The sequence below is a fragment of the Pongo abelii genome, chromosome 6 (genome assembly GCF_028885655.2).
Source record: "Pongo abelii isolate AG06213 chromosome 6, NHGRI_mPonAbe1-v2.0_pri, whole genome shotgun sequence".
Classification (NCBI taxonomy): domain Eukaryota; kingdom Metazoa; phylum Chordata; class Mammalia; order Primates; family Hominidae; genus Pongo; species Pongo abelii.
Genome location: NC_071991.2, coordinates 47600945 through 47626718, shown reverse-complemented (window position 1 = coordinate 47626718; position 25774 = coordinate 47600945). Strand labels below are relative to the sequence as shown.

The following is a 25774-nucleotide window of genomic DNA, read 5'->3' as shown; positions in this document are numbered from 1 at the left end:
AGAGAGGATAGCATGTTGACTACAACGCATATAATGTGACTTGAAGGAACTTTAACGTACAATAAGCCATCTAGCTCCCAGAGGCGCCTCGTGACATTGTGTCAATGACACCAATCACTTTATAACAGTTTTACTCTTCTTCCAATGATCCTACCACCACTCTCCATGCTTCTGAGCCATCTACTTTTGTATGGAGGAATCATATGCGTGCTGAAAAGGCTGTGTCCATACCCTATCTTCCTAATAACAGCCTGATGAATCTGAAAGATAACGACAAAGCCACACTTTCCTGAGGCAAATTCGGCTGGTTCTTGGAAAGCAAGTATTCTGACAACAGTTGCTGTGTGAATAACAGACCCAAGATTCAAGCAATTATCAAAAATGACAAAGGGGGCTTACAGCAACCTCTCCAAAGTAGTAAAACCACGGATCACATTAATTTTAAAAACTGAAAGATGGGCCGGGCACGGTGGCTCACACCTGTAATCCCAGCACTTTGGAAGGCCGAGGCAGGCGGATCACCTGAGGTCAGGAGTTCGAGACCAGCCTGGCCCACATGGTGAAACTCCGTCTTTACTAAAAATACAAAAATTAGCCGGGCGTGGTGGTGTGCGCCTATAATCCCAGCTACCCAGAGGGCTGAGGCAGGAGAATCACTGGAACCTGGGAGGAAGAGGCTGCAGTGAGCCGAGATCATGCCACTGCATTCCAGCCTGGGCAACAGAGCAAGACTCCATCTCAAAAAAAAAAAAAAAAAAAAAATTGAAAGATGATACTCTGCCACCTTTTTCTTGACAAATGATGATTCATTTCAAAAAAACGGTTAAATGGTTTACCAATAGTGACTTGTTTCAAGCTTCATGAAACAAATTAGGTATTAGATTTTACCAGGATAAAGTAGTCTTTCTATCATAAAAATCACTAAACTATGAAGATAAGCAAAGATAGAAATAATTATCTTGAATGTATTAATGGGTTAAAGACAAGCAGACCTACCTTACCTTCTCCTTTAGATATTCCAACATGCTTCTGCTCAGCAGACACTGTATTTCCCTTCAATTGGAAAGGAAACTGCAACTTTAGATAATGACAGAACTATAGAGATGAACAATGCAAAAATAAAGGACTACTTAGATCAATTATAACCTTTTGTGATTCTCCTCCTAGTTCCTGATTATTTTAGTGAATATTGTTACATATCAATGTTGCTATGGATATCAAGAACAACATTTTTCCCCAATTTCCTTATATCTGACAGCAACAACAACCACTTTCCTAATTCCCACATTGTCTTCAAACTTCCTTAATATCAGTCTTTTCCAAGTACTTCCAGATGACTCTAGATGCACAGAAGGCCACTGCACTCCACCACGCCTTTGCAATCAAGTGTTCCCTTTCATGTGGAAATGAATGATTCACAGGGAGAATCAATTCAGGACTTATGGTCTGCTTACCTTCACCCATGTGAAATACTTTATTTATGTGTGTCAAGTTCACCTTTGTAAAGTTAACTGTACTTATGTGCATAGCTTAAAATTAAAAATTCAGACAGATTCAGTAGGATAAACAGAAATGACTGTCAGCTCCAATGGATAGGATGTTATCAGGCTAGGAGAGTAGATATGAGAAAGCCATTAAGCCCTGAAGGCAAAGTAGGGTTCAGGCTCAATTTCCACACAGGATTCTGAATTATCAATGGCAAGGAACCTGAGATTGAAAGTAAGACAGCAGTCAAAAGAACACTGAAAGGAACAAGTGACCAAAAAAGTATGAAATTAGTTCATGTTTCTCATTTAGTTTTTTTATTTTTTTCTTGTACTTCTTGTCTCTCTTTGCTACTAGTTGGTCTGTGTGCTTTTGAGTGGATGCACTAATGGCAATTCATCCTCCTTTCTTGAGTGGCAATGGACATGATGAGACATCTGCCAGCACATAGTGGAGGGACGTGGCTTCTGAGTCTCAAAAAATGTCCCATTAAGTTAATGGTGGCAACCTCAGGCAGAACCTACAGCCTTGAAGAATAGTAACACAGGATTTTCAGGAAGGGTCTAAACTATGCAAACAATAATGACAATCTCACACTTTCTTCACCCCTGCCTTCAATATATCATCAACCCAGACTTTACTATCTTCTTTTACTATCATCACTTGGCCAGCCTTTCTAATTATGATACAGTGTAGCAACAGCTACTGTTTTTTGAGTGACTACCATATACTCCCTACCAGATGATATTACTAAGTGTATTTCACTAATGAGCAAACCATATGAGGGATTCTTAAAACGTTATGTAATTTGGCCAGGCACAGTGGCTCATGCCTGTAATCCCAACACTTTGGGAGGTCTAGGTGTGCAGATAACTTGAGCTCAAGAGTTCAAGACCAGCCTGGCCACATGGCAAAACCCCATCTCTACAAAAAATACAAAAATTTAGCCGAGCATAGTGGTGCATGCCTGTGGTCCCAGCTACTTGGGAGGCTGAAGTGAGAGGATCACTTGAACCCAGAAGGTCAAGGCTGCAGTGAGCCAGGATCATGCCACTGCATTCCAGCTCTGGGCAACATAGGGAGACCCTGCCACAAAAAAAAAAAAAAAAAAGCTATGTAACTTGCTCAAAGCCTCATAGCACATGGAACAGAGTCAGAATTTGAACACAGACCTGTACAATTCCAGAATCCTTACCCTTTAACTCCATCCCAAATCTACCAAGTCCTCAAAACCATGAACAACAAGCCCAAGTGCTCAGAGCTAACACCTGTGGAGTGGGTTCTGGAGCTGGATGCCTTGGTTCCTGGCACATAGGAAGTTCAGGAGAAATGTTATTTGAAGTGCAATGTTTTAGCATCACCATATGAATAGTAGATGATCCTTCCTCATGCATAAATTATAAAATCCTAAATTAACACTGGAACGTTTGATACCAACCAGAAGAGCCTCTCTGCTCAAGCTCACTCTGGATGCCCAAATCACCATCTCCAACCCCAGCTTCTCTGTAGTCCTTTCTGTCTCAGACAATTTCAACCTGAATGTATATCCTTTCACAACCTCAAACTCAAATCTTACCCCAAAACTCTCTTTCCCAATTTTCAACTTTTATTCATCATCTTCTAGTTTGTCAGAATATAAACTTGGAATCAACACTACGTCTTCCCTCTCTCCTTCATATTGTTGTTTGTTTCCTGTCCTGCCAATGCAATCCGGGGTGACTCTCAAAGCTGTCCTCTTTATTCTGCCTGTGGGTACAGGGGAGCAAGTACAAGTCAGTGCTATTTGGATTGCCGAAGGCATTTTAGGTTGAAGATACAGCAAATGCAAAGGCAGAGCAAAATGGATGACGCTCTTTGCATACGGAGGTGCTGATAATGTCACACAAATGAAAGATGAGACAGTGGCTCAAAAGGCAAGATAGAGGAAAAAAATGCCTAATTCCTATATACAACTCTTTCAGTTTTATTTTAGTTATAATTGACAAATAATAACTGCATACTTATGGGGTAAAAAGTGATATTTTGATACATGAGTACATTGTGGAATGATCAAATCAGAGTAATTAGCATACCCATCATCTCAAATATTTATCATTTCTTTGTGGTGAGAATATTTACAATTCTCTCTTTTAGTGAGTCTGAAATATGACAACTCTTAAAGGTTTGGACCCATGTGGGTTTTTAGACAGTGAAGTAGCATAATCAGGTGTGCGCAATCTCAAATGACAGGGGATTGCACTGGGGTTGAGAGAAATTAAATGGGAAAACTGGCCAGTGTATCAAAACCCAAAGGAAATATGAAAGGAGATATGCTGACACCTGAACAATTTCCTGTACCCCTTTGTAAGGTGTCCATGAGGAATGCGAGTCCACCTAAACAGTCCTCTACAGATGTTTTCTATCTTGGCAGATGTCACCAAGATCCTTCCAGTTGTTCATACCAGAAATCTCAGAACTGCCCTTAGCACTTTACTCTGCCTTACCGCACACACATAATCAATCATCAATTTTCTGTCAAATTAGTCTTCCCATATGTCACAATGGGACACATACCTAACTTCTTTGTGTCTCCCTATCACTGTCCCAGTTCGTGGCATAGTTGTTTCTTGATTGGACTACTGCAAGAGCAATCTAGCCTCTCATTTTCCATTTTGCCCTCAAAAAACAATGCTCCAATTGGCATCTTCTAAAAGTACAACTAACCACGTCACTCCCCTGCTTAGAAATCTTCCATTTTCTACTCCCTTGGACACGGTATTAAAGTCCACATGGCTTCTGATGGGACAGCCTCACAGACCCAAGTGGCCAAATCCAGAGCCCCTGTTCTTTCTCACTGTCAGATTTCCCTTTAATTCCAGAGAAGCATGATATTAGCCAGAAGCTCTTTACATATTTTGTCTCCAACATTCATTTCATTATTAGTGGAACTGCCAATTAGACATAGATTATAGCTTCTTAATTTATCCTTTTCAACACAGCTTGCATTTGTATTAATATTTTTCATTCCCTTCTCTTTTGAGCCATGTTCTGAATGAATTCCTCGTTTTCAACCTTCAATTAACCAATTCTCTCTTTAGCCAAATCCACTCTAGAGTTACTCTGTGTTTTATTGTTTTATCTTTCTGCTATTGGTTTTTGTTTTTTTTTGTTTTTTTTGTTTGTTTGTTTGTTTGTTTTACATTTTATTAACATATACAGTAGTCCCTCCTTTATTTGAGGGGCATATGTTCCAGGACCTCCAGTGGATGCCTGAAACCTCAGATAGTACCGAACCCGATTGCCATCAATCAGAATATGTTTCTCTTCATATCTTCCACCCCCAAATTTTATGCCTCTTTGGTCTTAACTAAGCATTTCTCATACACTGTGGCCATAACTTTTGCAGTTTGAGGTTTGAGAGCAAAATGAGCATGAATTATTTTTCTTCCTCACAATTTCACAGAAAGAAGATTCATTCTTACCATAGATCTTAGCAACTGTTTTTTTTTTTTTTCCTTCCCTAGTAAATCTAGACCTTTCACCTTTTCACTTAAAGGAAGCTTCTCTTGGCTATATCTGAAACACCAGCATCACTACTCTTACATTTTTAAGCCATTATTAAGTAAAATAAGGGCCATCTGGACACAAGTGCTGCCATACCATGACAGTTGATTTGATAACTGAAATGGCTACTAAGTGACTAACAAATGGGAAGTGTCTATAGCGTGCATATGCTGGACAAAGGAGTGCTGCAAGTCCTGGAAGGACAAAGCAGGATAGTGCAAGATTTTATCACAGTAAGCTGAACAGTGCACAATTTAAAACTTACGAGTTGTTTACTTCTGGAATTTTCCGTTTAACATTTTCATACTGTAGTTGGTTGGGGAAAGCAAACCCACAGATAAGGGAAAAACTACTGCATTTTTCTTTTCTTTTTTTTTTTTTTTTGAGACAGAATCTCGCTCTGTCACCCAGGCTGGAGTGCAGTGGTGCAATCTCGGCTCACTGCAAGCTCCGCCTCCCAGGTTCACGCCATTCTCCTGCCTCAGCCTCCCGAGTAGCTGGGACTACAGGTGCCAGCCACCACACCTGGCTTTTTTTTTTTTTTTTTTTTTTTTTTGTATTTTTAGTAGAGACGGGGTTTCACCATGTTAGCCAGGATGGTCTCAATCTCCTGACCTCATGATCCTCCCGCCTCGGCCTCCCAAAGGGCTGGAATTACAGGCGTGAGCCACCACGCCCAGTGACTACTGCATTTTTCACTTCTAAGATGTCTAATTGGCTCTTTCTCACATACACCTGTTCACAGTTTACACCCATTTGCTTTGTCCTCATAATCTCCTGTTTGTGTAGATATTATGCTCTCTCTTTTGAAGTGCTGTCTTTGAGGATACTCAACACACACTGATGTTTAAGCTCTCTCCTGCTCTCTGTACTCCTCCACACTGACCAGAAGGAAGAGGTCCAGAGAGGGTGGCAGCAGCAGATGTGACCGAGACCAGATGCAGACAGTTTTCTGTGATGACTGATTGGATAAAAAGATGAGGGAGGAAAAAAGAGTCTAAAAGACACATGGTGTCAGCTTGAGCAAACTGGGTGTAGTTCACATCTGTCACCAAGAAAAGGAAAACATGAAGAAAAGCAAAACTGTATGGGTTTGAGGCGGGAGGAACAAGAACCGTTTTGAATATGCTGAGTTTGAGGTACAAGAGCCATGTAGATGAGCAAGGCAGACAGGCAGACAGATGGTTGTTTATATAGGTCAGGGTGGTCAACGAAGAAATGACAGCCGGAAATTATGAGCATCTCATGATGATAAGGCTGATCAATCCAAACAGATCGCCACGAGTTTGTCCCAGAGTAAGGATTCATCCATCATCATTTTGAGATGGTTTGTCTCAAAGTCACTGATTGTCTTTTAACTACAGATGGCTTTGATGGAAAGACACACAAAGATTTTCCTAAAGTCAATTTATAAAATGTAATAATGTATTTAGAATACGTAGTGCAAACAAGGCAAGGAATGCCTTCACCACAGTCATTCCTGTTCATGTATTATTGTCTGTATCAATAGACAGAAAAAGTATAAATATCACTTATTTCCTTTACTCAACACTCCTTATGAGTTTACCACGTGCAGGCCCTATGCTGGCGCTGGGGACATACTTGGCCCATGCAGAGCATCACGTAGTGATTACAATGCTGACAAGTGGAGCCCTGTGGGATGTTACAAGTTCTACACAGCAAGCACCCTCATCTGGTCTGAAGAGTCAGAAAAGGCCTTAGAGAAAGGTCTAAGGAACTTACACTTCATCTGGGATAGAAGAATAAACAGGTGTTAGACATGCAGAGAACTGAGGAGGATAATTTCTAGTTAAGAGAAAATCACATTTTAAAAGACTTGGAAGTGGGAAGAAATTTGTGTTTGTGAAAGGAGACAATGTTTGCATATGATGAGAACTCAGATGGTGGTGTTGGGGAACTCCAGAGTGGCACTAAGCAAGCCAGTGCACTGGCAAGAGCTGGGGTCAGGGGGCCCTGCCAACCACAGCAAGGACGTCTGGATTCTATTCTAGTGCAATGGAAGCCAGTGCAGAATGTTAGGCCTAGGGGAATGGATTGGAGGGGAAGGAAGAAGCGTGGCCTGGCAGCCAGCTGTGATGCTACTGAAGCCACCTAGGGGAAATAAGCTAGAGCAGTGGCAGCTAGGACGGAAAAAGGGTGGGTGGACCACTTAGGAGGCTGATTTTACAGGACTTGCTATTTGAGGGGCTTGTGGAGATTGTGGGGATAGGGGTTAAGCATGATGGTGATGCCATTGACCCATGAATGCATTTGATGGAAAGCTAGGAACAAGAAACTAGAAAAGCACATATTTTATTTGCCAGAGGCTGCTCTCATTTCCTTGGAGTTCTGGACACACTGCACATTGGTCTACATACTCCTAAAGTACAAGCTGTTTGTTCCTGGGTACCCAGAGTTCCTTCTCAACACTGAAATCCACATATTTAGATACCCTGCCACAATTAACCTGTTGACCTAACAGGAAAATAAGCACAAAGTGTAACATTCACAAAAGGTTCTAGAAATATCAGAGGTCTTAGTCATCAAGTCTTAAGAAAACATAGTTAATACAAGAGTGTCCTGAGTTGCCCAAACTTCTCAGAGTGGCAGTGTTGTGGAAGGAAGTAGAACAGAAGAGAATCCCACCAGCACCCACCTACAGGGCAAACTAAAAATCTGCATTTCATTTGCGGAAGGAAAAGGAGAATGCCAGAGTTCATTCTTGCTCAATTAAACTCAGCTCAGTTAAAGAGAGAGATATGTTTGCTGTGTTTTTCTTCAAAAACTTAGCAAATTTTTAAGATTTTATGAGGTTATATAGACTCTCTCACACAAGAAAAGAGAGCTAAAACCAGAAAAGTAAGTACCCCAGTCACTTTATTTTAAAGGAAGTTTAAGAAATAACTGTTACATTACCAAATCCAAAAGTTGCAAAAATCAGATGAAGGATGTCTATTCCTCTACCAATGTCATTTCACCTATTATGACAGTATGAAAGCAATGGTGCAGTATCACAGTCTTTATTACAGCTTTCTTAATTGGAGCAAAATGAGCTCTCAAAGCTATGTTTGTACTCTCTGTAAAGGAGAGGCTAAGAATTTTTAGGACCATTTCCCTCATGGATAAATTGAGGCACTACCTTTAAAGGACTCACTAAAAGTTACCGTGGGAGCCAAAGGTAGCTCCTGCAGGGAGAGTAATAAATTTCAAGGGCTTCACAACAATGTTTTCAAATGTAGGTCCAACAGCATGAGCATCACCAGGAGAGCTTCATAAAAACAAGGATCCCTGAACCTTGAATCACTACACAATGATCCTCTGTGTATTTTCAACATGTTTCATGAGTGATTCTGATACAGAAGCAAGCTCAGGAGTCCCTGATCTAGTCCATTCTCAACAGGAGGAGACTCTGTCCACCGCCCAAGAGACATTTGGCAATGTCTAAGCCTGGCCAACATGATGAAACCCTGTCTCTACTAAAAATACAAAAATCAGCCAGGCATGGTGGCGGCCACCTGTAATCCCAGCTACTCGGGAGGCTGAGGCAGGAGAATCGCTTGAACCCGGGAGACGGAGGTTGCAGTGAGCCAGGATTGCACCATTGCACTCCAGCCGGGGCAACAGGAGCAAAACTCCATCTCAACAACAAGAACAAAACCAAAAAACTGCCTGGGTTTTAGTGTCATACAGTGCTGGATTCAAATCATTACCTTCCTAGCTGAGTAATCTTGGGTAGGTTAATGAACCTTTGAATAACTATGAAGTAGGGAGCCTAAGCCGATCTTGAAGGCTGTAGTAAGGTGATGAAATCCCACATGCAAGGCCTTCTGCTGCCTGCCACATAGTGTGTGGCGCTTGCTGTTATTATTACTACTACTACTGAGCAAAATTCCATGTCAAGTACAAAAACTCAAATGGGTTTTACTCAATCAGCTTTTCAAAGGTCTTGTGTAAATCAAATTTATGCATATGGAATTATATCTTAAATATGCTATAGAAATATAGTAGTTGAAAAACTGCAGGCAATCACACTTACCTAAAACACATGCCATCTGTGTTTCTTTTAGGGAACTAACCCCCTCCCAATATACTGAGGTAGGGGTGCTATTATAATTTTTCTGTTTGGAGAATGAAGACCACCAGTGTTTTATTCTTATCTTCACTGTTCAGAATTGAAACCTATTGTAGACACACAGTAATGGAGATCAATGTGATGAACCAAAGGATACAAATGTATGTAAGCCACAGGCTGACCTCCAAGAGCTTATAATCTATTTCAAGAGAAGTGGGCACGAGAAAAGAAAAATGTAAATTACGTTACGTGTGAAATATATTAACTGCAAATAAAAGCTACAGGCAAAGAAAATGATATAAGAAATTAGAAAGCTGGAGAAAAGGCTGCATTATAATGCGATCAGAAAAGGTTTGAGTACAAAGGAAGCTCTCTGCAGTGCTTAGCAAAGCCAGGATTTAAAGCAGTGGAGAGCTGGGAGAAGGCAGGGGGCATTCAAGGTGGCAAACTTTCAGAAGGAAACAGCAAGAGATGAAAAAAGACCATGAATGTGCGGGAACAAGTGTCTAAAGGAGCAGCTTCTATAAAATGGAAGGGTACCTGGGAATCACATACAGTGCCTGCAGACACTACCTTGGCCCAGGGATAATGCTTATGAAAAATATGGAAGGATGCAAAGCCACCCTAAAGAATCTGACTAAAGTCTCAGGAATACCAGAAAGCTCAAGAATCATCCATGTCTATGTTTTTAAACTGATAAACTTTTTTCAAACAAAATCTTTCCCCAAATCATACGTAAATGAAAATGGGACAATACAAAGGTGCTGCAGCGGGAGTGAGCGAGGAGTACCCGGAAGCCCTCGGCAGCCACCCCTCTGCCCCAAGCCATTTGAGAAGCAGAACTAAGGCTGAAAACTATGTATCTCTTCCCATCGCCCTTTTTGGGCCTGAATATGCTCAGAACATCTTCTCCAAGCATTTGTCTGATGCCCACTTGGTAGAGATGATGGATCCCCTCGCCTAATGAGATGGCCCATGCTGGCTTTTCTTGAGTGAAGGTGAAATGTCTCTCCTAGCACAAATAGGATGGAGTTCCTACACTTGGGCCATAAAGAACACATCTAGGCAGGGCACTGTGGTGGTTCATGGACTGTAATCCCGGCACTTTGGGAGGCTGAGGTGGGAGGATCACTTAAGTCCAGGAGTTTGAGACCAGCCTGGGCAACATGGCAAAACCCCATCACTACTAAAAATACAAAGACTAGCCAGTCATGGTGGTGCACACCTGTAATCTCAGCTACTCGAGAGGCTGAGGCAGGAGGATCTCTTGAGCCCAGAATTAGAGGTTGCAGTGAGCTTTGATTGAGCCATTGCACTCCAGCCTGGGTGACACAGTGAGACCCTGTGTCAAGGAAAAAAAGAAAAGAACATATCTAGTGGTCCCTCCTCTACATGATATAACCTCAGAAAGTTGGTAATACCTGTGAGGCCCCTTTCTTCAGGTTAACACATGGGCAGTTTCACTAACCATTTGTCTCTTCTGTAGACAACTGAAGTTAGAGAGGGGAATCATATATCCACCCAACAGAGAAATGAAACTAGTGGTTAGTTGGCAGGCTACACCAGTGATGGGAACTGCTGTTATGTATGTAGGCAGAGGTGAAACTTTAACATCATGAGTGAACATGGACTCTAAGACAAAGAGTGTCGACAGTGAACACACAGACCAGAGGGCTTAGCACTGAGGTTGGAACTGATCTAGAAAGAAGAGGAACCAGGAAGGAAACAATCCCAGGTGAATCAAACAAGGAGGAAGAATCTCAGGCACTGAAGCTAGAGGAAGGAAGGGAGAGTTTCAAGATGAGAATGAGCAGCTTTGATGAGCGTAACGGAGAGGGTGAGGACAACCAAGGCAGAGGTGCCACCAAAAAGGGGAGCCTTGTAGAGAGGTAAATTGTTGTTCATGCAAAGATTAAAATAAGCATAGAACAACATAGATGGCATATACTGGTAACATTTAAATAAGCTTGGAATGGAAAAACAGAATAAAATACTACCAAAAGAGAGTTACTAGGTCAAGGGGAGGATTTTCCAAGGTGAAAACAGAAGAGTTCACTGTTGAAGACAGAGAAGAAGAAAAGAATAAGAGAACAGAACATGGATGGGACAAAGCCCCAGGTAGGGTAGAAAGGATGGGCTAATACTATTTGACTCAGCAATCTCATTACTGGGTACATACCCAAAGGATTATAAATCATGCTGCTTTAAAGACACATGCACACGTATGTTTATTGCGGCACTATTCACAATAGCAAAGACTTGGAACCAAGCCAAATGTCCAACAATGATAGACTGGATTAAGAAAATGTGGCACATATACACCATGGACTACTATGCAGCCATAAAAAATGATAAGTTCACGTCCTTTGGATCCATTCTCAGCAAACGATCGCAAGGACAGAAAACCAAACACCGCATGTTCTCACTCATAGGTAGGAATTGAACAATGAGAACACATGGACACATGAAGGGGAACATCACGCACTGGGGCCTGTTTTGGGGTGGGGGAAGGGGGAGGGATAGCATTAGGAGATATATCTAATGTTAAATGACGAGTTAATGGGTGCAGCACACCAACATGTCACATGTATACATATGTAACTAACCCACACGTTGTGCACATGTACCCTAAAACTTAAAGTATAATAAAAAAAAAAAAAACAACACCTATGTGGAGCATTGGGGGTTGGGATAAGCTGAAAGCACTGGAAACAAATTGGGACCAGCTCTTCCCTCCTCTGCTGGCAGTAGAAAAAGCAAAACAAAACAGGAAGGCAGGAGATAAAGGCATCAGGTAGTCTGTGACGCCATGCAAATATGTAGGCAGAGAAGTTCTAAGGCAAAGACAGAAGTGGTAGCTTTCTGATCTGTGTCCTCCTTGAAAAGCAAGGCCTGAGGGGGCAGGGCAGAGACAGGACATACTGGAGGCTTGAAGAGTTTATGCAGGGAACAGAAAAGCTGCTGCTCAGAAATGGTGAGTGGCCAAGACGGAAAAAAAAAAAATCACAGAGTACTAGGGAGCCAGTGAATATTCCATAGCACAAATTGGCTATGTGTCCAGTTAGGACACCTCTTTATTACCAGAGGATGCCTCCCACTTATCTTTTAATTTTGTCTCCTTCCTAAACATTTAACAAGTTAGGCAGAGAAAGAATGAGAACACAGGGCAACTGTTCACAATGGAAGTGCAGGTGAAAAGGAAAACCAGAGTACCTAATTTTCTAATCTAATGAGAATGTGCTTAAACTAACAGCAATAATGGCTGCTTTTATTGAGGAATCACTCTAAGCTTTGCAACATGCTACATTCTTTTCACATGTTTTCTTTAATCTTCACAAGGACCATCAAAGTAGCAAATTATTATCCCAAAGAAACTGAGGCTCAACAAGGCTAACTGAGCCTTTCACAGAAAGCAGGGCTCCAGGACTGCTATGGTCTGAATGTTTGTGTCTCCCCAAAATTCATCTGTTTGAAGCCTGGCCCCAACGGTGGCGGTATAAAAACATGCTTGACAGAGCCTGTTTGTCCCTTTTGCCTGTGGGGAAACATACAAGGCACCATCTATGAGGAACAAGCCCTCATCACACACCACATCCACTGGTGCCTTGATCTTGGACTTCCCAGCCTCCAGAACTGTGAACAATAAATTTCTGTTGTTCGTAAATTGCCCAGTTTAAGGTACTTTGTTATAGCAGCTGAAGAACTAAAACAAGTGCTCACATCCAGGTTTAAATGTCCTTGGAGCCCACTGCCTCTTACTAGATGCTGCTTATTGAAGTGTTTGGGATTCCAGACTCTTGACCAAGAAACAAATACATTATTCAGGACATAATAGGTTAACAAGAACAGTGGATGCAGGAGCCTTGATATATCCAGACAACAAGCATCCTCAGCCTCAAGCGGCTCCCCAAGCTTGAAACTCAACAATACATTGTGAAGGCGAGAGCAGGAGTCAGGAACCAGTGAGCTGATAATTCTTTTGAGACCTTCCCATGATACAGCAAAGTTCGTGTGTAAGAAGCTCCTGGGGATTTTTCCTGCTGAGTGGAAACACAGAATTTTCTCCTAAATATTTAGAAAGAAGATAAACAAGTCCGTCATGGGCAGACGTCCCTCTGAAAACTCCAGGCACTGATGGAGGGTGGCTGAGCAGAATTGAGCACCTGATAAGATAATCACTACTCAGGAAGCACCGCCTCCCAGTTATTCATTCATGAAATATCTTTTCATTTTAAGGACTGTTCACCAGGCACGGAGAAACAACACTCAAAGACAGGCAGTTCCCAGTCTAATGACTGCTTCTCAAACTGTGGAAGCCCTTGGATTAGATTCATCTGGTGCTTATCACAGATGCAGATGAAAGGCCCTGCCCCTGGCCAACAGAATCACAATATCTGCAGCTGGGGCTGCACTTTGCACAAGCTGGTATATGCATTTTGTACAAGCTCCCTGGATGCTTCTTGTACACACTCAAGGTTGAGGACCACTGGGTTCAGTTGATAGACAAGGACAATACAATGTGATAAGTGGAGGGGCACCCAAAATTTTGGGAGACAATAGAGCAGCAGTGCTTAACCCAACTTTTGGAAATGGCTTTTAGTGAAACAGCAGCTATCCAGGCTAAAAAGAAGCAAAGACCTTTCTAAATGAAGCAACATGCTATAGGAGAGAGGCAGGTTATGTGATCCTTACTGAACAAGGTAGAAGATTAGGAGAAAACCCAAGTAATAATCATTTCGTCTACTCTTCATTGCATGTGAAAACATACTTCTAATTCTTGTGCCAACTTCTGATTCAATCAAGAAACAACATCTGACAGCAACACTTCCGTAAGTCTCATTGTAATTCCAGCAACTGCAGGGCAATTAGGAACTGGGTTCCTAATTGCCTGTCTAGGTTTCCATATGTGATTAATAGGAGGCCTGCAATTTAACCAACTGTTTACACTTGTCATCTGTAAAACCAGAATAATTATCAAGAATTAGGCAACGCAACACCATGTACCTCTTGATATGATGAGCCAAAAAGGACACATCATTTCTCTACATTTCTGCCAAAAATACAAAACTCGAATCTGATCAGTAGGATATGTGAGAGAACCCCAAACTGAAGACTTTTCCTAAAATAGCTGTCCTGTACTCTACAAAAATGTCAAGGTCAGAAAAGATAAAGACTGAGAAATTTCTAAAGATCAATAGAGATCAAAGAGACCTGACAATAAACATAGTACATGATCCTGGACAGGATATTACACCATAGAGAAAATAGCTATAGAGGATCTTACTGGGACAACTGATGGAATTTGAATATGGATTACGAACTGTGAATTTGACGATAGCATTATGCCAGTATTCAATTTATTTCTGGTTTTATAAATGTACTGTGATTATTATGTAAGAGAATGGCTACAATCTTGGGGACATACACACTGAGTGTTCAGGAGTGAAGGGGGATGGTGCTTCCAGGGCGCCATCAAATGGTTCAGAAAAAGTAGGTACAGAGTTCTTTGTACTATCCTGGCAATTTTTGTGTGTTTAAAATTTTATCAACATAAAATTACTTGTCAAAGGTATCGGGCCATGAAAAACAATGAAAGACTGAGAAATTGTCCAAAACGGAAGGAGACTGAGGAAACGTGACAATTGGTATCCCTGGATTGGATCCTCGAACAGAATAAGGACATTAGTGGAAAATCTGGTGAAATCCAAATAAAGTTGGTAGTTATGTTACTGTAATGTACCAATGTCAATTTCTTAGTTTTGACTAATGTACTAAGATTAAGATATTAACATGAGAGGAAACTGGAAAAAGGGTATAAATGTAAGCATATACAATCTTTGTAATTTTCTGTAAATCCAAAATTATTCCAAAATAAACAGATAATTTAAAAATATATATATTAAAACACACACATAGCAAAGGCCATCTCCAAAGGCAGAGAACACTACACTAACCTCACAGGTAAGGAGGAGGACTGTCTATCAAGAGCTGCTGTCTTAAAGCAGAGGTTCCCAAACTGCACTGACCATGGCAGAATCAAAATTAAATAGTTTACCAGAACCACTAAATTAGAGTCTCTTGAGATGGGACCACTGAAAACAGTTATTTCGAATAAGTGCCTGGGTAATTCTGATTAGTACCCGGGCTTGGGCACCAGGTATCCAGCTCAGCACGTCTCAGATTGAACTACACACAGGGATACCCTGGAGATCTTGTTAAAATGCAGACGCGGGTCAGGAGGTCTGGAATAAGACCAGGTATTCTGCATTTCTAATGTGCTTTCAGGTGATGCCCAAGCATGTGGTCCAAAGCCCCACAGATTGAGAAGGGCAATGCAACAAGACAGAGGGCCCGAGTGCATGCCACTGCGGGGCATTCAGGACCTTTCTACACGTGTTGGAGACCAACTTCTATCTCATTGAAGCCACTGGTCTCTTAGGCTGTGGCCAAACCTAATCCAAACTACATTTAGTCTGCACCAAGTATCTCCAAACATTTTCTTAAGGTAAATTTTAACTAGCATCTCAAACCACACATGAAAGCAGATAAGCATCTGTTGCCTGACTCAAATGTATCTGAAACTATTAGGCGTCTCTACTTTTCTCTATTTGTATAGGTTCCTTCCTGAGTCAGTAGAAAACTACCTCAGAGAGCAGTTAAAATGACAGTGATGTGTGGTCTGATGAGAGCTTTTTTGACAAAAATCCCCAAAATGTACCCTTTCTTACATTTGAGTTTAAGTTCAATTAATTCTGAGCTGACCCGTATAATTCATTTTAATGACTCCTTTGGATTTGCACAATTCCATATAACTCTTGCATTGATCTGCCACCAGATAATAAAATCTGACCAGAAAAAAAATTATAAATCATAATCGTAAAATAGTATAGAGAACGTAAAGATTGGAGTTGCCATGGTTATTGTAATTTTGAAAATGTAGAAAGCCATCTAGAACCCTATATTATATACATTATAAAACCTGTAAGTATATAATAGGTCTCAACCTTTTATTCCTTAAATCATTTGCTCTAGAGTGACTACAGTAAAGTGAGGACAAAAGTAACCATTCTAAGATAACCTATAATCAAATAGTGCATGAGAATCACACCATACAATTCTCAAGATTCAAGTTAAAGGATGCCTTTATGGGTCAAGTCACTTTTATAAGTCTTCTTGATATTTTTTAATTCAATAAACATTTGTTGAGTATTTACTACATGGCAGACAATATGCTAGACACAGTGAATTTTACACTAAAAATAAAAATTACAATTGGCTGAAATCCAAGACTGAACCCCTCTATACTAATTTCATTATAAAGCTATTAATGTAACAAAGTACCAATGCATTTCGCTGCTTCTGCAAAAAATGAAAACAAAAGGGATTTTAAAAATTAAGTTTTGTCTTGCCTGTGTTCCAACAATATGCACATATTCATGTGTCATGGCAAGGCAGGGATGGGGCAGCCTCCACTGTGTCAACTGCCCAGGGCCCGATCCACTTGTCCCTCCCACCTCCTTCCTAGCTTCAGACACAAATCCTATATTGACACAATCCAAGTGGATGCTGGAAGAGTATAAAAACCCCATCCATCACTGTATGTGCTACAGAAATCAAGCACATTGCAACTATTATTGCACAGATTTTTCAACACAGCTAGAGAGAGAAAGGGAGAAGAGTGAGCTATCCAAAGTCTATGAAAATTCCAGTATAGAAAGGAAACTGAAAATAGACACCCAATGCTGTCACGTTACTAACCTGATCAATTTCCATGAGTTTGGGGTAGGCGCCCGGCCATTCTATGGCCACCTTGACGATGTCCGCGGGTGGCGGCATTGTAAGTCCCCAAAATATTCAAAGCCAGTGGGAATGGGGATCCTACAGCGTAAACGGCCACACGTGTCTATACCTAATGAGGAATGACAGAAAAAGAAAGAGAAGTCACTCAGTGCAGATGCAGGGTGAATTTTGCTTCATCACTTCCTGTTTTCACTGGTGGTTTGGTACGAAAAACGGCTCCCCTTGGTGCCTGGGTGCTGAAGGTGCAGGGGCACAGCCAACGGTACAATGGGCTCCTGAGGAAAGAAGAAAGATGGGGGTGCCCGTGCCAACGCCCTTGAGTCAAAGCCGCCAGGAGACGCTGCCCTGTGGGGCATGGCTTGCGCAAATCTTCAGTTGAAAGAAAGCTGTTCCTTACCACTGAGTTCTGCTCTGAATGGTGCCCAGGGTCTGAATGAGCCAGGCTCACTCTCTGTCCAGACATGCATGTAAACGTCTGGCACTCAACAGTCTGCGGAAGGACAGACTGCCCAGGAAGTCATGGTCAGGAAGCAGTGTTTCTTTAAAATGTTTTCTGTGTGTCACAAATAGATCTCCGCACTATAGCAACCAGGATATCAGGAAGAAGGAGAAACACCCTGAGAGCTCACACACATGCACACCATACTCCCTCCCCAAGGTCGGTTCGCACAATGCACCTTTGGTGGGGGGTGGGGGTGGGGCAGAAAATGTACAGATGTGGACTGAATGGCATTCAGAACAGACTTTGAATTCTCACTTGAATGAATTGTGCTTATTACACAACGGAGGTAACCATTATCCTCTGCTGCCTCTTCCCAGGCTAGCCCATTTCTTTTTTTTTTTTTTTTTTTTTTTTGAGACAGAGCCTGGTTCTGTTGCCCAGTGGCGCAATTTTGGCTCACTGCAACCTCCACCTCTTGGGTCCAAGTAATTCTCCTGCCTCAGCCTCCCAAGTAGCTAGGATAACAGGGGCCCCCACCACGCCTAGCTTATTTTTATATGTTTAGTAGAGACAAGGTTTCGCCATGTTTGCCAGGCTGGTCTCGAACTCTGGGTGATCTGCCCACCTCGGCCTCCCAAAGTGCTGCGATTACAGGCGTGAGCCACCTGGCCCAGCCCCATTCCTTTTTAAAATTAATTTTTGGTAAACAATCATGTCATACAAACTTGTGTGTGTGTGTTTGTGTGTACAAAGACGGACAGCGTAGAGTCTCTTCTCCCAGTGTCACCCGCCGGCCCAATATGTGCTTTCACTTCTTATCCTTCCAGTTATCCAAAGGCATTAGGTATCCCTTCAAAATTTCTTCAAGTATAGAAGGCAAATACAAACATACATTATTACATTTTCCACTGTCTTTATATAAAAGGCAGCCTTTTTTTTTTTTTTTTTTTTTTTGAGACAGAGTCTCCCTCTGTTGCCCAGGCTGGAGTGCAGGGGCATGATCTCAGCTCAAGGCAACTTCCACCTCCCGGGTTCAAGCAATTCTCCCGTCTCAGCTTCCCAAGTAGCTGGGATTACAGCCGCACACCATCACACCTGGCTAATTTTTGTATTTTTAGTAGAGACACGGTTTCATCATGTTGGCCAGGCTGGTCTCGAACTCCTGACCTCAGGTGATCTACCCTCCCCGGCCTCCTAAAGTGCTGGGATTGCAGGCATGAGCCACAGTGACTGGCCAAAAGGGAGCATACTTTTTGTTTCTTTTAGTATATTTTCTAAATCCTTCTATGTTAGTACAAAGAGAGCATCCTGATTCTTTTCACAGCTACATAGTAGTTCATTGTGTGGACGTGTCCTATTTGATGAACCAGTCCCCTGCTGTGGGCCATTTGGGTGATTTCTTAAGTTTAGCTATCATAAACCAAACTATGATCCATAAACTTATATATAACTAATTTTGCACATATGCAAGTACATCCTTACAACAGATTCACAGAAGTAAAACTGCTGGGTCGAAACATAGATGCAGTTAATATTGATAGCCATTTCCAAATTTCTCTCCATTGGACTTGTATGAGGTTGCCGATTTACACCCAGCCTCACCAACAGAATGAATTTTTGCAAACCTGACAGGTTGAAAAATAAAATCTTAATGTATTTTAAAATTATATTTCTCTTACTGTGAGTGAGGTTGAACATAAAGAGGAAAAGACACATGCTCCCTTTTTGTGAACAGTCCAAACATTTGCCCCTTTTCTATTGGGTTCTCTGTCTTTTTTGAGAAATTGATATCTGTAACGAAGATCTTAAACATGTGCATTTGGTCCTTTACCAGACCAGAGTAGGCCTTGTGAGTTACTATCCCAGATCTCAGCAGTAGCTAGACATTACTGAGACAATAGAGATAGCAGAGTTAATAGTGGAAGCCTCAACAACACCAGCAGTTATATAAATAACTAACTTCAGCGCAGCTGACAAGTAAAGGAAATGAACCAAAACAAAACCGCTACTCCTTTGGCAAAAGATGATTAGGGAAGCCTGCTGAGAAGCTAATCAGTGATAACCAGCAAGAGCAAATCTACAAAGCAGTGGTTTAGTCACTCATTCAACAAATAATTATTGAGCCTCTGCTCAGTGCCAGGTCTACTCCCCGTGCTGGGGATATACAGCAGCAAATCTGGGAGTTAGCAACAAAGGATATGAAGAAAAATCAAGCAGCGAAGGAAACTGAAGTCTGTGCCTCTACCAGTGTGGGAGGGGCAGGAACACAATTTTAAACAGGAAAATCAGAGAAAGGTTCACCAAGAAGGCAGCACCTGAATAAAGACATCTGAGGCCAGGTGCAGTGGCTCACGCCTGTAATCCCAACACTTTGAGACTGAGGCGGGTGGATCACTTGAGGCCAGGAGTTCAAGACCAGCCTGGCCAACATGGTGAAACCTCATCTCTACTAAAAAATACAAAAATTAGCCTGGCGTGGTGGTGCTTGTAATCGCAGCTACTCGGGAGGCTGTGGCAAGAGAATCATTTGAACCAAGGAGGTGGAGGTTGCAGGGGGCCGAGATCGCACCACTGCGCACCAGCGTGGGTAACAGAGCGAGACTCTGTCTCAAGCTGGGTGAGGTGGCTCACACCTGTTAATCCCAGCACTTTGGGAGGCCGAGGCAGGCAGATCACAAGGTCAGGAGATCAAGACCATCCTGGCTAACACCGTGAAACCCCGTCTCTACTAAAAATACAAAAAATTAGCCGGGCGTGGTGGTGGGCGCCTGTAGTCCCAGCTACTCGGGAGGCTGAGACAGGAAAATGGCGTGAACCCAGGAGGCAGAGCTTGCAGTGAGCCGAGATCGCGCCACTGCACTCCAGCCTGGGCGACAGAGCAAGACTCCGTCTCAAAAAAAAAAAAAAAAAAAGACATCTGAGAGGTGAGGATGGGGGCCCTGTGGACGTCTGGAGAAACCAGGTTCTAGGCCAAAAAATCAGCAAGTGCGAAGGCCCCAAGGCAGGAGCACGCCTGTTATGTTCCTGAAACAGGTGACTTGCTGAAGTCAAGTAAGGGCAAGAATAGTAAGTGAATGTGTTCAGAGAACTCCTGACCCCCTGGACACTTCCACCACACTTCTTGGTTTGTGACTTCTAAAGAAGGAAGCTGTGTGTCCCTGCACACCTATTCAGAGTGCAAATCAGCACAGCTTTCCAGAGGGCCTTTGGCAAACTATATGAAAAGCCTTAAAATTTCGCATCCTCTTTGAGTAATTTTAATTTTCTAGGATGTTATCCTCAAGAAATAATTATTAACCATAACAATGCCAATTTGTTTATAATTCTCAAAACTTGAAAACAATTGAATATCCAACAATAGGAACTTGTTAAGTAATTATAATGTCTTCTATGTGCAAATGCAAGCAAACAATCTGTACTTCGGACTTCCTCACCATAGTCTGTATGCTCTTTGAATACTTGAGAGCTCTAAGAACAATGCATTTTATCTGTGCTACATTACTTCAGTCCGATATCCAAGTTCAATTACATACCCTAGAATAAGAATTAAGAAAGCAGGCTCTAATGTGCAAAGAGACTGTGTGAATTTTAGGTAACACTATTCAAAAGAAAGCATACAGAATCTTGGGGGTTAAGACAGTAAATAATAAAAATAAAAATGCATTATAAGCATCTTGCCCCCACCTCTACAAAAAATCGTCTAGAATTACAGCAAAAGAGGTCATCCAACCTTCTAGGAATCAAAGGCCAAGCTTGTTTTTCTACCCCTTTAACTGGTATTTATTTCTCAGACCGTTCAGGGAAAACCTGTTGAACAGGTGAGAATACAATAACATGGCTCCAGTGGAGAGTCAGAGGGGAGCTGTACACAAAGCAGCCATTGAGAGAGCAAAGGAGCAAGGAGGCTTCCCCTTGGGAATTCACTTAACCAAGCCCAATCAGACCTCATCAGTTTTCCCCAACATTAACAAACCACAAGAGAAAGGGAAGGGGGTATAGCAAGGCTCCTCTGGGGTACAGCCAGGTGCGCAATTGCAGAATGGATAATCTACTTCATATTTTATCCTCAGAAGTCCAGACTTTATCCTCTTAAATTTATACTTTCACGAGAAAACAGCACCTAAGCCTTCTATATATAATCACTGTTACTTCTGATGAAATTTAGGGAAGAAAGGTTCTATCCTGGGCTTTCTCATTCCTGGCACAATTAGCAGCTGGGGCCATACTTCTTTGCTATAGGAGCTGCCCTGAGCATTGCAGGATGACTAGCAGCATCCCTGGCCTCCGCCCTCTAGAGGTCAACAGTCCCTTCCCCTCAGTCTCAACAAATTTTCACATGTTGTAGAAGGGACCCAGTGGGAGATAACTGAATTACAGGGGAAGTTTCCCCCATGCTATTCTTATGGTACTATTCTTATGGTATTCTTATTCTTATTCTTATTCTTATAATGAATAAGCCTCAAGAGAGCTGATGGCTTTGTAAGGGGAACACTCTCTCACTTGGTTCTCATTCTCTCTTGTCTGCCGCCATGTAAGAGCCTTCTGCCATGATTGTGAGGCCTCCCATCCACATGAAACTGAGTCCATGTAAACCCCTTTTTTCCTTTATAATTACCCAGTCTCCAGTATGTCTTTATTAGCAGCATGTAAACAGACTAATACAGGTGGTTAGCTAGCAAATCCTCTAGACAGATTACCAATGATCAGGGCAACCTATCCCATCCTTGAACTGGACACAAGGCACATGGTCTCATCAGGCTCTCCAGGAAAGATCAGCACATAAGCCCAACTCCTCTTGGTGAGGCATAACTGAGAAGGAAATACATTCTAAAATCTTCAGCCAACAAAGTCAGCATCCTGGTGTCCTATGCTTCCCCCAGCATAACTCTGGGGTTACTGGACTCCCTTTGTCAACCTCTCCCCACTACATCTGGAGTACTCTAAGGGGAAGGTCCACATCGCATTCACAGTTACAGACTCAGGGCCGCGGCAGGCAGGCATTTTAATACATAGCTGTTGTATGAATGCATCCCCTCCTCAATGAACATCTCATTAGAGCTATCAGCAGTACTGAGCCTAGTGTTGTCAAAATTACGAAAGTAGATAACCTAGTATTACTTAAATTGCCCAGTAAAATACAAGCTACAAGAAGTTGTGTAGACAGCCGGGTATAATAATTCTTATACAAACTAAAATTTAAGAACCATTAAAGGGAGAAACAAAAGGGAAGTCTAGGCAGGTGGCTAGACATTCTAATCATCATGCCTTCCAAAGTCACTATCAAATCGCAGGTGGTGCGTAAAGAATGGGCGGAGAATGCTATACCATTCCTGCTTGCCTGCTGGCTTGACTTTATTCCATTCCAAAAATATGGGAATTGTTCCATGATTAATATTAAGATTATATCACCTCGATAAGCATGTTAAATGATGTGTTTATAGTTGAGTGGATTAAATAAAGAGAAATCACTTCTTCTAGAGTTAGGTACTGAAGTCTGTATAGCAGTAACATCTGACTCTATAACCCGTGAACAAGCCCACTCTTCTACTAAATGTCTCCGTAGCTTGGGTGGCATTTTGAAGACGACAGACAGAAATCGCTTTGACTCCCACCTAGAAACTCATCTCTCTACACACTGTTCTATGCCCCAAGTTCAACATGCCTCTTGCTGTAGTCTCTTAAAGATCTGTTACATCTCTACAGGTTTTTCCATACAGCTTAATTAATTCTTTCGGTTCCACAAAGGTCCCAAATACCTGATCACTTTTTGTTGTTTTTTCTGAATTTCCCATATAGTTTTAGTTTTGGGTGACTGCAATGGCTTTGAGCCTTTTAATGCTCTTTCTAGTCCTTCTGTTGCACAGTAAACCCCACTGAGAAAAAAATTAAGCCTGTATGGCCATTCCTGTAGAAACTGTGTGTTGGGGAAACGAACACACTTGCCCTGGTGAACCGTGTGTCCCCTCCCCCACTGCACTCACAAGCCCAACAGATGGGCCAGTGGAGGCCAGGGCAGATCAATGGAAGAGAAACACCAAACAGCTGGAGAAACGATCTGCTTCCACTCCTCAGCCCCTTCCTTCCTCCCCAGGAAAGCTGTCCTCTGCCCCGCTAACAGTCATTATCTACTGATGATGGATAATGGGTTTATAATGACGATGGGGATAGTGGAAAGGGAGCTGTTCATCTCATATTTTTAATGTTGAGTTGTCTCTGATAGAAAAAGACATAGACCACATTTTCCCCTTGCATTAGGTTAGGCAGAAAGGGAAAGGGCTTCAGGAGGATCACCCACTGAAAGTAGCCTTCCCTCTTGGCCCTGCTGTCTTCCTGGAGCCCTCTAGTCTTCCCTTTTTTTTTTCTTTTTCTGAGATGAAGTCTCACTCTGTCGCCCAGGCTGGAGTGCAGTGGCACGATCTCGGCTCACTGTAACCTCCGCCACCCGGGTTCAAGTGATTCTCCTGCCTCAGCCTCCCGAGAAGTTGGGATTACAAGCAGGCATCACCTTGCACAGCTAATTTTTGTATTTCTAGTAGAGATGGGGTTTCACCATGTTGGCCAGGCTGGTCTCGAACTCCTGACCTCAGGTGATCCACCCACCTCGGCCTCTCAAAGTACTGGGATTACAGGTGTGAGCCACCGCACCTGGCCTAGTCTTCACTTTTGAGAACACCGCCCTGCATGGTACACTGAACCTCAGGAGGGGCCACCGAAACAGGCTTTGGGTAAAAGTTTTGCTCTTCTCTTTGTGCTACCATCCTTCTTATGCCAAACAGACTGAAATTGTCTCAATACCTTTAGTGTCTAGGTCAAAGAATACATGAAGTCGGTGATGCTGCCAGCTGACATTACTCAGGATGTATGAGTGTCCAGGTTTGCTGAAGCCAGTCTTTGTTTCCCATGGGAGCAGCAGTGGTGGGCACATGTCCCCCCCACCTGCCCTACACTGGAGGGTCTGGATGGATGGGTATATGGTGGGGGTGTCATTTCAGGTTCCCGTATCGGAGACCTGATGGCCATTCTGAAGACAGCCCGGGGCCTAAGAGGAAGTTTGCGGCTTCAGAAATAAGGGAACACGGTGTGTTCAGAACGGAACATGCAAGCACTCAGCAGAAAGAGAATAAACAGAGAATGGAATCCAGTGTGGAGGCTCAGTATTTCATTTTCTGTATACGCTAGCCATGTATGCTAATCTTAGCAACAATTCAGCCCATTTACTTGACAGGTGGGGAAATGTGCTATTAGCTACGGTTGGCTTGCAATATAATGGAAACTTGCAGAGAAAAGTCTTTGCTTTCCCAGTGTCTGGCATTGACATCATGAAAGCTAGGGGACAGCTGCCAGAAGGAATGGCGGGCAGGAGCCCAGAGCAGGCATGGGGCTGGGCACCGTGGACACACGCTTTACTCACTCTTCTTCACAGCCCTGAGTGACAGGTTTCATTATTTGCAGTAAATTAATGAAGATACTAAATCTTAACTAGTTTAAATGACTTCCTTCAAATCCTTAAATCCTCTCAGGGTGATAGAGGCCTCTTTAGTATGAGAACTGTTATAGGTGAATTGTGTCCCCCCTCAAAATCTGTGTGTTCAAATCCTAACCCCCAGTAGCTCAGAATGTAGCTGTATTTGGAGACAGGACCTCGAAAGAAGTAAGTTAAAATTAGGTCTTCAGCCCGGGCCCTAATACAGCGTGTTTATCTGTTATCCTTTTAAGAGGAGGAAATCTGAACACAGAAGGTACAGAGGGAAGACCATCTAAGGACACAGGGAGAAGACAGCCAGCTGTAAGCCAAGGAGAAAGCCCTCAGAAGGAACCAACACTGATATCACCTTGATCTCTGACTTCCAGCCTCCGTAACAGTGAGAAAACCCATTTCTGTTAGTTAAGCACCCCAGTCTGTGGTACTTTTTTATGGCAGCCCTAGCAAACTAATAAAACACAAAAGGCAGAAAGCGCCAAAGAAGAGCCTGATGATTTGATACAAGCAAGCCTAAAAACTTCTGAATTCCAAAAACCTTTATAAAAATTTAGAGACAGTGCTCACTTCAGCAGCACATATACTAAAACTGGAACAATACAGAGAAGATTAGCATGACCCATGTGTAATTTTTATACATTAATTTAAAGTATTTTAAAAATTTAAACACGAATAACAATCTGAAAAAAAAATGTGCAATAAATGTGATCCAACCTAGTATAAATATCCTTAATAAGGATCTCATAAATTTGTTAGCTGGGCGCAGTGGCTTGCGCCTGTAATCCTAGCACTTTGCAGGGACGAGGCAGGTAGATCACCAGGAGTTCTTGCCTTCTGCTGGGGATGAAGCTGAAGCTGAAGCTGTCTGCAGCCATGCTCCCTCCATGGGGAAAGGTCATCCACAATAGGAAAGAATGAGGCAAGGAGAAGCAAAGACAAGTCAAGAGGAAAA

At 42.4% G+C, this 25774-nt stretch overlaps 1 protein-coding gene and 1 non-coding gene across 7 annotated transcripts in view; one reads left to right on the top strand and one right to left on the bottom strand.

Moving 5' to 3' along the window:
* The window catches only part of ELMO1 (engulfment and cell motility 1), a 593731-nt gene that overhangs the window by 470488 nt on the left and 97469 nt on the right, over positions 1 to 25774 (bottom strand). For 5 of the 6 annotated variants that reach the window (XM_024249296.2, XM_054558906.2, XM_063725501.1 and 2 more), the window contains 1 exon segment: positions 16859 to 17009. The exons of the other annotated variant lie outside the window; for it this stretch is intronic. In XM_024249296.2, coding sequence (XP_024105064.1) covers positions 16859 to 16936 — 78 coding nt within the window. In that variant the 5' untranslated portion in view covers positions 16937 to 17009. 6 annotated transcript variants of the gene reach the window in all.
* Positions 25382 to 25488, top strand: LOC112134448 (U6 spliceosomal RNA). The gene has a single exon (XR_002915876.2). It is a non-coding gene; the product is annotated as a U6 spliceosomal RNA (small nuclear RNA).